This window comes from Lissotriton vulgaris, chromosome 2_1, assembly GCF_964263255.1.
Source record: "Lissotriton vulgaris chromosome 2_1, aLisVul1.2, whole genome shotgun sequence".
NCBI lineage: Eukaryota > Metazoa > Chordata > Amphibia > Caudata > Salamandridae > Lissotriton > Lissotriton vulgaris.
The window spans coordinates 388379087-388391165 of record NC_141687.1 but is presented as its reverse complement, the minus strand read 5'-3'; the positions used below and the strand labels follow the sequence as shown (position 1 = coordinate 388391165).

The window sequence follows — 12079 nt, the reverse complement described above, 5'->3', positions numbered from 1 at the left end:
AGCTTGGCAGATGTCTCTTCAGTTTGGCACTGGATTCCCTGACCCAGAATAATCTATTGCACCGATCATTACACCTATGAATGCCTTAGATGCATTGACTAATTGTGAAACAAATGTCATCATAGTAAGGCAAAAAATATCTTATAAAAATGGATTGTAGTTGCACTCAAACAAAGAAGCACAGGTGTGTGCCGTCCGTGCGTCCTTTGGCCTTGTGGTAGATGTTGTCCATGCATCTTTAATTTCCTTTTTCAGTCCTCATTAAGCAAGTAAAATGCTTTCTCAACTTTCAATGAGTTAAAGTTTTTCTTATGTGATCACTAGTTCTTAGAGTAAAGTGTAGAGTTACTGAGGCTGTGTTCCACAGAAATGGAAGGTTATAAGGAATGGGAATCAAAAAATCTGCTGATTCTCCGTGGCTGTCTTAAGATAGCGCATGATCAGCCTGAAGGAGTTAGACTACAACACATTTTACAGTGTCACTCTAGCTAATTGGCTTCCAATGAGTCATTGACGCTGCATTCAAAAGTTGTGAATGTCCCTCATAATTGAGACTGTAAGAAAGTCTGTTTAGTCTCTCCGTGGCCGTCTCCTAATGGCCCCTCATGGGGAGAAAGACAGCCACAAGAACAAGATGACAATAATGACCACTGCAATGCATCAGGAACAATGCTAAAGCGTGAAACTGATTCACTGTGTCTGTTTTCCAGTGAGTAGTGGCTAGACCTAAGGATTAAGGTGAAAAAATGGGCAACAGTCACAGCGGCTGTCGTCTAATGAATCAAGGAAGGCTTTTTGGAGATGAAAGAAATATCCACAGTCACAGTGGCTTCCAATGACTCAGGAACAATTTAAAAGAGTGAGATGACAGGAAAGTCTATGGAGTCACAGTGGCTGTCTTTTGGCGTGTCAATAATGGTCATAAGGCATGGGACTATGAGAAAGACTATTGTCACAGTACCTGTCTTCTAATGATTCAAAGATGAGCCTATGGAATGAGATGATAAAGCCTGCTGAGTTCCTGCGGATATATGTTAATAGGCCATTCAGGCCTTGAGGGGAAATGGCAAGTAGGTCTAGAGAGTCACTGCTGCTGTATTCCAGTGAGTAGTGAATGGTCTTAAAGAAGGACTAAGATAACAGGACAGTCCATAGGATCACAGTGGTTCTCTTCTAATGATTAATGGACGGCCTTACAAAGACAGCAAGAGGGTTTACAAATTTGCTATGGCGGCATTCCAGCGACTCTGGAATGGTTACTAGGAATTAGACTTGCTTTCCCAGTGCCTGTCTGTAGGTTACACTGCTATCTGTAATTTGCCTTATTGTTATACAGCCAATCACTGACCTGATAAATTTCCATGCTCTGGGGCATGCCTTCCTGGAAGGGTTCCATGGCACTGAGGAACGTCAGGGGAACATCCTGGGAGGAAGATACATTCTGGAATAAATGCAAAAAAACGAGAACAACAAAAATTAAGAAAGAGTTAATGATCTAACATGATAGCACAATCTCCCCTCTCCCCATCGTTTATTTTCAGTCCCTCACATGGTTTGCCCTGTAATATTGTCTTCTTTCTTAGGACCTGATTCACAATTATTTTTGGCACACTTCATTGACAAGTAGGCACGCCAAAAAAGAAATCAGGCATTCAAAATTTCACATCATGAGTCTTCCAATCAGATGTGATGGGTATTTAAAGCTCAAAGTGGACTTAGTGCCTTGGAAGATCCGCAAGTATAATAGTTTTTTTTACCATCATGGTGTTTGGGCTAGGTGCAGGAAAGGGGAAAATTTGATGGGAGGGATAGTGCAGTTATCACCCACTAGTACCTAGGTTTGTGAATGTTTACAAATATGTTGCTGGTTGCTTAGCACTAATGGAACACACATAAAACTACTCCTTGAGTAAGTGCCTTTTCAGGTTGTGGAAGGGAACACACCAGTATATCATTTGACTGTAAAGGAAAGGGTTTCTGTTTCTGAACAGGGAACAGTTAAATGCGGCTATGCTCCTGTTTGTATGATTGAGTATTGTGGAGTCTCCACCTGGGGGTATTTCCACGCAACTACATTTTTCTCAGTAGAAGGACTCCTGGAAATCTACTACTTTAGTATAGTTCTACAGGCAGTCCTAGGATTCTGTGTGAACCTTCAGAAAGTAAGAAATCTACTCCAAACACAGGAATAGATTCTTGACTTTGTCTGAGGTATTGAGGCACTAGTGTTAAGAATATGACCATCTAGTGGCATGTGAAAATCACACGCAGGGTCGAATATAGAAAAGGCAGACAGACATATGATGAAAGCAATAAGCAGAAGTTCTATTTGTAGGCCGGTGAACTACTCCTATCTTTAATCCCACATTTTGCTTAGAAAACGATGTAACAGAAGGTTTTAGATGCATTTCCGCTTTTAAACTTAAAAATAGATAGAATAGTGATCGTGATCTGTGTAATAGGGTGATTTCACTTGTCCACAGGGCAGCTTCAAATGCCTTGGGACTAAGGAAACAAACTGTGGGCATAAAGGTCTTGTTCTCAAGGATCTTCAGATTTTTCTGTAATACTAAATGTCGTGGGTTTTAAAGCATTAAAGTGTTTTGGACACAACCTTTCCTTGCATAGCGGGCCTGAGTTATAGCATGGCGTTTTGACTTCTGTTCATCGGGGTTACGAAGGGCATTACATCCACCACCCCGTTGGAGCGAGGCTCATCGTATTTCGAGATCGCTGCTGGCTCAGCATGCATCCCTGTGTGTTCACATGAGCTGCTGTCGCTGAACCTCCTGTGAAGGCACTGAAAATTTGGTGCACAGCCACTGTGTTTTAGGCAACTTTACACCAAACGCAAAACCAGTTTATTTGTGAAAAACAAAAAAACATTAATAGCCTTTAAACTCTTGGAGTTTTCAACCAGGGTGTGGGGATACTTATTTAACATCAGACTGTCCACTCTAAATAGGAACGGTGGTCTGAGGTCCTTACTCTGACAGCTCCTACTCCACTGGGCCATCGGAATAAGTTTCGAATAGAGTCAGCGGGGTCACTGCTGTCGAAATACTGACTCATAATTGAGCGGGTGGGCTCAGAGTTCGGGTACTCTTGCACATTAGTGTTGGAACACCTTGTCCGCCAAACTCAAAGTCAGGTGCCTATGCCTCGTGATAGTGTAGACATAGTCACAACAAGATTTATACTGAAGTTGACCACTCAATGCAACAAATCCCCATCCTATGAATGGAATGGAGAATATGCATGACGACTTTCAACTGAGGACAAAGAAAAGATCTCAGTTATTTTGGTGTCGCTCTGAACAGAATGCACATTTCTCTTTGCAGACTTCCGGTTGAGGTGAAGTGTCAACTAAACGCTGTTGCTGAAGTTATAGTCTGATACAGTGGAATTAAAATGCTGGAGCAGCTTGGACAATACCAAAGGATGTACCGTTTTCCTTAACTCTAGCAATATCTGCAGGTAGAACTTGAAGAGGAAGCTGAGGGTGAGAGACCTCCTGTAATCCACCATTCCTCCAGAAGCGGAGCCGGGAAGGGTGACTTCTTCCAGGATGTTCTTGTAGGCTTGGTTCAGCGTCTCCTCATTCCATTGCCTGGTGTTAAAAAAGCCACAGTGTAAGAAGGGTTAATTTCTGTGTCGGAGAGCCGCGGTATGGGTTAAAAAAGCAACTAAATGTGCATCTCTAATGCTGTGCTCATATACGCGCCGACTGTGTACATCTAATTTTTTAATCCAGATCCAACTTTAGTCTTCGTGGTGTTGCTCTTTTTCAGTTCCACCTCCTAACATAACAATCTAAAACAATGGTTTTTAACTTTTTATTTCTGTGGACCCCAAATAATCATGACTGGAATCCGGAAACCCCCCTGAATCACTATTGAAATCACAGCCTAGGCAATTTCGATGATTTGAACCGCAAAACAATACACAATAATACAGTTACAAGCATTGATAAAAGAAATACAAGAATGATAAAATATCATATTTCACAAATATAAAGACATCGAAATTCTAATTTTAAAGGGGAGGTTGGAGCTTTTTTAATTCAACTGTGGCCCCTCATCATCCACATCATATTCTGTTTGATGCACATTTACTGACTGCTCCCACGAACAAATCTGAGTTCACTAACCTAATTTGTTGCCCCTAATTTCGATTTTCTTCACATTTACAGAATGTTTTAAAATGTTCACTTTTACATGTTGCTTCTTTATTTATATAACTTTATTAATCTGTTAACATTATGTAATTTTCTAAGTTGTTGCGAACCCCATGAGTAGTCTTTGCGGACCCTGTGGAGTCCCCCAGCCACAAATTAAGAACTACTGCTCTAAAGAACTTTCTTATCAGATGTGCGCTAGTTTTTAAATGTGGGGCAAAATACACCTTTCTGAAGAATATAAGGAAATAGGTCACCGAGGAGTTCCATGACCAAATCGCTGGCTGGGTGTCTTTACTGATGACTTGCACTATCCTTCATAATTTAACTAATAGAGTACTGTGTCCCATAAAACATGTGGACCTCTTGCTCTCTCATCAAAGAACATTACTTAGCTAACCTGTGGCCCAGTGTTATATGTGACATACTCTGATGGTTCTGTCTTGTTAGCCCACAGAACTTTGCATGTTGTGATTTTCAATGTTCAAACAAAACTTTGCATGTTGGGATTTTCAATGTTGAAATAAAACTGCATATCCCTGAACGCAACCCGCAGTTGATTAAAAAGGCAGGACACGCTGATGGTGTCACAGATGGCATGGAGCCTCCTGGCATCTATGCTTGGGCAGTCTTCAGGAATCAGTAGATCTAGCCCATTCAAGCAATAAAAATCAATACCAGAGACTGGGTTCCTCATTCTTATTACAGGTGCACGTGTACCAAGAAATCCCCAACCTCCACATTCTTTCAATGATCCTGGCACACACCGTGTAAGGGCTGCAGCATTGCAACGGGTTACCTTTGGTTCTGGGATCATGGTTGTATTGATCCCACATGGCTACTGCATGGCGGCAGAGACTCACAGACTGATGATAGATGTTACACGAGTCACTTCTAGTTAGTTTAGTGCTTTGATATGCTGCCACTTTAATATTGGTAAAATGATATGCTCATTCTACATTTTGTTGGTGTAGTTGTGAGTTTGTTTCTGTAGTTGGCATTATAAGGAAGATGGGCTTTTAATTTGAATTTCTGAAGAGCACAAGGGTGGATGCCATGCGAATGTTCATGGATTGAGAGCATTGGGAGATTGGTTTAATTTGAATGATATTGTCAGGGGATGGGACGTTTTCAGAGAGGTGCCTAATTCCAGCACCGGGAGTAAGATGAAGAAGATTGGATGAGAAAATAAGATTTGTAAGCCAAGTCCAGAGATGCTAAGCACATATTTTAAGTGAAAACGTACATTGTGTTCAATGATATAGGTTTTCTATTGAGACCGTGGATTTCACAGGTGTAGATCTTTATACGCATTATATGAATATCCACCGCCTTTCTGCATTTTTGCTGTGACCTGGTTGGAGTTGGGAGCTTGGAGTTTGCCATCAGCCATCAACCCACTTCTTGCGGAACCCGCTCCGCGGGTCCCGCTGCGCTTGGAGTGCTGCCTGCCATTGTTTACAGAGGGACGCTGAGGGAAGGATATTGGTAGGGGCTGCGAGCGAGCGCGCGGCTGCACTGGGACTACATATCCCAGGAGCGCCCGCCTGCCTGCCTGACTTGCTACACCTGGGCCGCTCTCCCCGACCCCTCCCCCCTTCTCACCTATTCGTGCATATATTACGGGCCCTGCTCTTCCGCTGCGCGGGAGCGCGCGGGAGGGCGCCGGGAGAAGCCCGGGACAAGGGCGGGACCGTCTGTGGCCGTCAGGGGCCGAAGGAGGCCGGGCTGGGCCACCCCACTGACGAGTAGGACTTGAGATCTGTTTCCTGTAATCTGTTATTCTCGGGACTACATTGATTCATTATATTGTGTGCCCCACTGTGTTAATGAACTCGTAAATCTTACCAATAATGTCTCACATGTTAAATACCACCAGCTTACCACCTCCCCATTCTGAGGGTGGTACGACCATTCTAGGCCCTTTGGACAAATTCTTTTTCAATCGTCCCAACCAAGATATAGACAAAGAGATCTCACTAGCAGAGAAACGTGCAGACCGTAGGCTGTCCATTGAGCTTCTTAAAAGCTCCATGGAAAAACGGTTGCCGCAAGCTTATCCGGCGTTGGTAACTCCTCTGTCCTCTATAACTTTGCCTGGGGTGATTGAAATACAAAACACTTCTCCCTCTACTTTGGAGATTGAGGACGGCCCACTGCAAAGATTGGACAATGCCACTCTGTCCACATCTTTACCTTTAGACCCCATTGTTCATTCATCTACAGTGAAAACCATAATTAAAACTAGTATGTCAGGCCCAAAACCATGTGTAAAAAGGAAAAGGATTACTGCCCCAAGGAAATCCAATCCTTCCAAACCCCCTAACAAGGTAAGAAAAGTGGTAAAAAATCCTTTATTTACACAAAAGGCACACAACGGGGTAAGTGGAAGTGGCGACTTACCAAATGAGGGGGACAATGTAGTTATAGAGAGTTCTAATCCACCATTTAGTGACCCCCAGGGGAACGGGTTGGCTGCAAACATTCCTCCAATAGACTCATTGATACCTGAGTTGGAGAAATTACTAAGGTTGTTTTTGACACCCATTGAGGCCAAAGTAAATAAGTTAATGGATCGACTAGACCACTTTGAGCAGGCTACCCTGGACAATTTTTTCCATACTAAGTCACTAATTAAATTACAGCCCAAGATAACTGAGTCTAGTAGGGCTGAGGAAATTTCAGAAAAAGCACAAAATCTGCCTGTTGTTGTAACACTCCCCCAAGCAGGCTGCACTATAAGTAAGACCCAGGCAAAGGGACCAAGCCAACCGCTTATTCCACCAGAGCAGGTCTGTCCGAGCACTAGTGCAAGGGAAAAAGCATCTAAGGTCCAACACCCTATGGTAAAGGACAAGAATAAGACGGGCCCACAAAACAGCAACACCGTTGCAAGTAACCATCAGCCAATGCCAAGTATTTCCAATCCCGACACAAATATTGGAGCAGAGGGCCTTAATGGCCCCAGGACAACTAAAGCTTTATCCACAAACCCTCAGCAAAAATCAAATATCCCTAACCCTTGTCCTAGTGCCCCGGTTAATAGACCACCACCGACTTATTTGGAGAAACAACCCCGAAAGATTCCTCCTGTGAATCTTACCCCGGATTCCCACCCTTTCGTGGCGGTTCTCACTAATGTTCCACCTCTTTTAGTCGGTCAAAGAGAAAACTTCCAGATGCTCAAAAATAAAGTAATGCACTGGTTGAAGGAAAATAGACCACTCCCGGGGGGGCTGGACGGGTTGATAATAGGGGCAAGGAGGATCGACTGGATTGGGTACACCAGTAAAAACTTGGGGGGTGACTGTATTATCATCAATTTTCAAGACCCCAGGGTGGCTGGTTGGATTACAAGGCAGGGTTGGGGTACAAGTAGTGGTGGAATTGGTATCGTGGATCTTTCTTTTTTCTACCCAAGACAAACATGCTTATTAAAAGGCGGGCCCATGAATCTAAATAGTTCCACCAATCCTCCGTTGGTAATGATTGCACCCCCACCCTCTACCCTACTGCAATGGCAACCCCAAAATATTGGTTCAAATCATAATAATCTGGAAGACACTCAATGTTTGAACTGGGGATATTGACCAAAGCTTAATATAAGGGGATGCCTTCCACACCAGAAGCCAAGTTGGGTCCCCGAAACCCCGGAAATGAGTATTGATGTTGTGTTGAAGGTAACAGAAGGCGATGAAAATGTTGCATCTGTAGAGGAAAATACCGGGGATTTAATGCAAAATATGAGTGGTGAGGTGTTAATGGAACAGAATATTGTGGACAATGATCACAATTTGGGAGATGAGGATGGTGGACAATTGAGTCCCATGGGATTGCCCATTTCTGATATAATGGGTAGTGATAGCCCTGCTATGGAAAGCTTTGTATCTTGGAACATTGCAGGATTGGGGAGTAAGTTGATGTTACAATCGTGGGCCGACTTCATTAACGGGTTTGAACTGTGTTTCTTCCAGGAGACTTGGGCCTGTGATCCTATTTACCTCCAAGGCTACCTAAATTTTTCAATCCCGGCATGTCGAGGCCCTGGGGGTAGACCCAAAGGAGGCCTCACAGTCTGGATTAGACAGAGTTCCGGACTTACTGTGAAAATGTGGGACTTGGGCTGCAGAGATATTCAAATGCTACGAATTTCCTCAGTAGAGTGGGGTGTGATAGATTTATATAATGTCTATGCCAGAGGTTGCAATAATGGGAGTTCCCCCACTTTAGAGGCTCTATTTAATTTTCTGCAATCAAAGTCCCTTGGGAACAGAATAGTAATAGCTGGGGATTTAAATAGGACTTTTGAGCCTCTAGACAGTACCGAAAACCCATTAGGACAGGAAGAGGACAATCTATGGGGTGTTCCCTCCCTGAATCTTGCCCCTGTCAAACGTTGGTCTTAAGATATTCTTTCCTTAAATGCTATGTGTTTAGAATATGGGATGCGTGCCCTCAATGGTAGAACAAAGGGAGATAAGGAAGGTATGTGCACATATGATAATGGTCATAATAGAAGCAGGATAGACTACGTTATTTGTAGTCTTAATCTTTGGCAGGGGGTTTGTGACATGGAAGTCAAGGGCAGGATAGAAAGTGATCACAACCCCCTCTGTGTGACCCATACCTGGTGGAAGCACACTCAGCCTTATCTACATGCTAGTAATGGGTTGCTCCCAGACATGGCGAATAATATGCGTAGATTGAAATGGCCCTCGGTGTTGGCGAATGCAGCCTCCATGGATTTTATTGGGTCTGAAGTGGACAAAGCAATTCTTTCCATGGAATTAGCTAGTGCAACACTGCCAGGATCTAGGGCGATCACCGAAATCCATAACAATCTTTTCGCCACCCTAAAGCCATACTTTATGAGAACATGTAAGGGTAATCGCACAGCTTCCTCTAAACCAGCAGGGTGGTTTAACAAACAGTGCAGGGCAGCCAGATTAACACTGGGTAATGCTATCAGAAGCAGGGACAGTGTAGCAATCAAAACTGCCAGGAAGCAATACAACACTAGCATTTTCTTGGCCAAAAAAGACTGGGATGAGAAGCATTGGGAGGAACTGAAGGAGGCCTCTGGAGCAAAGGATTCCAGGCTTTTCTGGAAGATAGTAAAGTGGGGCAGAGGCGGTACCCCAAACAAACCGGATAATAATGTTGCTGAATCCGATTGGGTGAATTACTTTAGGCCCCAATATGCTGAAACAAAGGAGTGGGGTGGTGGGGATGTAATCTTGGCTGTATTTCCTAAGGATGATTTGTTTTCCGCCAAGGAAGTTGAATCTGTAATTAGCTCCGTTCAAGGGGGTAGGGCCCCGGGATTAGACGGGATACCCTCGGACGTTTTTAAAAATGATAAAGATAGGTGGGGCAGATATGTGCTCCTATTGGGGAACGCAATTGCAAAGGGTGCGCAAGTCCCGGAACAGTGGAGGGGAGCCATCATTATACCCGTCCACAAAAAAGGAGATCGATCCCTTCCAGCTAACTACAGGCCCATAAGTTTGATTGCCACCGTCCAAAAAGTAATTGGGAAGATGGTGGTAAACAAACTTATGGACTGGGTGGATGAAAATGATTCTCTTTCCCCTTTTCAGGCAGGCTTTCGAAGGGCTACCAGTACCATCGACCAGGTGTTTCGCTTCACTATGTTACGGTGGGGGACGGTTCTTCTTGGTGGGGGCAGCCTGTATGTCGCTTTTGTCGACCTGCGGGCTGCCTTCGACCTAGTCCCAAGGGGTAAGCTCTGGGCAGTGTTAAGTAAGATAGGCATTCCCGCAGAATTGCTTACTTTGGTTATGAGGTTGCACGAATGCAATTTTGCCAAAGTACAGTGGGGGACAAATGGCCAATCCTCAACTGACTTCCCTGTGGAGCGTGGGGTGCGCCAAGGTTGTGCAATGGCGCCCTTGCTCTTCACATTATATATCAATGGGATAGTCAGCAGGATGCAGGATGCTAGTGTGGATGCGCCTTCGTTGGCGGGCATCAGGGTTCCGATCCTGATGTTCGCTGACGACACTTTGATAATATCCAAAACCCCAGCTGGATTGCAACGGGCCCTGAATGTTTTTGATGACTTTTGCCAGGAGCATGGCCTGGAAGTAAACATAGGCAAGACCAAGCTGATGGCTTTCTCCCAAGGACAGAAGCCTCGCCCTAGGATACACTTGAATAATATTGGGCTTGAGGTCGTAAGGGAGTTCACCTACCTAGGGGTACAAATCGCAAGTAATTATGGTTGGTCTCACCACATAGAAAAGGCGGTCCTGAAACATCAGCAAATATCGGGGGCCTTACGGGTGGAGCACAATAGATCCAAAACAAAACCCATAAAACCTGTCCTCGCTGTATACGATGCTAAGGCAATAGGATCGGCCTTATATGGGGCGGAGCTGTTTGGTTTTGACAACTTAACCTCATTACAGATAGCTGAGAACAGGTTTCTTCGGGGTATTACGGGATTGCCCCAGAGTACACCATTAATCCCTCTTAGTCTTGACCTGGGAAGAAGATCGGTAACCGACCGAGCCAGGCTGCGTCCCATCTTATACTGGAGGCGACTTTGGTCCACCCCTGAAACTAGGCATTATGGGGAAGGCTTCCTGGCAATAATCAAGAGTGATACATTCCATAAAATATCATGGCTGAAAAATCTAAGGGTATTGCTTGGCGAACTAGGTCTTTCCAACCTTTGGGACAATCCGTCGGGGGAAGTGTTCCCAAGCAAAAATACACTTAAAGCACTATATTGGGAATGGATAGACGAGAGGCTTTGGAGAAGGGTTAAATCTGACTCAATGGGAGGTCGCTTCTTGGAAAGTAAAATGTGTCCTGCTCTAGAAAATTACTGGGACAGTATAACTGTTCCTATGGACAGAAAATTGTTTTTCCAATTAAGATCTGGTTCCCTCCCGTTGAGAGATCTAACAGGCAGGTGGAAGAGTTTGAACACCCAGTGCTGCCCAGCATGCGGCGCAACTAAGGAAAGTGTGGGACACTTCCTATTTGCTTGTAAGGCTTATGCCTCCCCAAGAAGGGTCTGGTTAACCCCTATCTGCAAGAACCTTGGGACATCCAGTGCGGCTGAGGCGCAGAGAATTATTTGCACTACTTCTGAGGAGCCTATTGTTATGGGAATAGCAAAGTACCTGGGGTGGGCTTGGTCCATTAGGCGGAGAGCCCTTTCTGTTTCTCCTAATGTTTCTTGATTATGTTTTACTTGTATAATGTTTTGTTTTACAATGATTAAGCTTGCGCAACTGTTTTAATGTACTGAATGAAATGTCCTGATTAAGTGTGATGTTTTTATAATATGCATGTTGTGCTTTTATGAGTCTATAACTCGAATAAAGCTTTTCTACTACTACAGAATATCCAATAAGGAAATTCGGGAAAGTTTACGTATATCTATAGACCCTCTGAGCTTCAGGAAACAGTATCAGTAGTTAGAAGTATAGCATTGCCATCCATTTGTTTAATTATTATTAGTGCCTGTTTAAATAAGAGTTCAGGAGCTGGTGTACAGTTCCTGAACAATAAAAACAGCTAGAAAATAGCTAATGTTCGATAACCTACACTACTGAGATCTCAAAATGATTGCCATTGATACTGATAGCAAAACCATCACAAGGAAAAATCGAGTATTCGTCAACTTGAGAAGAGTAAAAAGTTGCATCTGAGTTGCGAGATATCCCTTGCACACCAGCAGATAGGACTTTTATTCAACCCTAAATAAGCTACATCGGCAAATATAAACATTTCCAAAGCATGACACCAACCAGTGTTAAATCCATATTCTAAGCTATGTGCACTAAGTGGCAGTAAAAGACATTAAGTCTGACACCGCTTACACATAGTAAATCAATAGATGGTATACATCAAGTGATAGATCTGACT

The 12079-nt window shown here is 43.8% G+C and overlaps 1 protein-coding gene across 1 annotated transcript in view; it reads right to left on the bottom strand.

Moving 5' to 3' along the window:
* The window catches only part of LOC147730418 (aldehyde oxidase 1-like), a gene marked incomplete at its 5' end in the record, with an annotated part of 524934 nt that overhangs the window by 321724 nt on the left and 191131 nt on the right, over positions 1-12079 (bottom strand). The window contains 2 exons of the mRNA XM_086954065.1: positions 1349-1441; positions 3448-3610. Coding sequence (XP_086810191.1) covers positions 1349-1441; positions 3448-3610 — 256 coding nt within the window. The remainder of the gene's footprint in view (positions 1-1348; positions 1442-3447; positions 3611-12079) is intronic.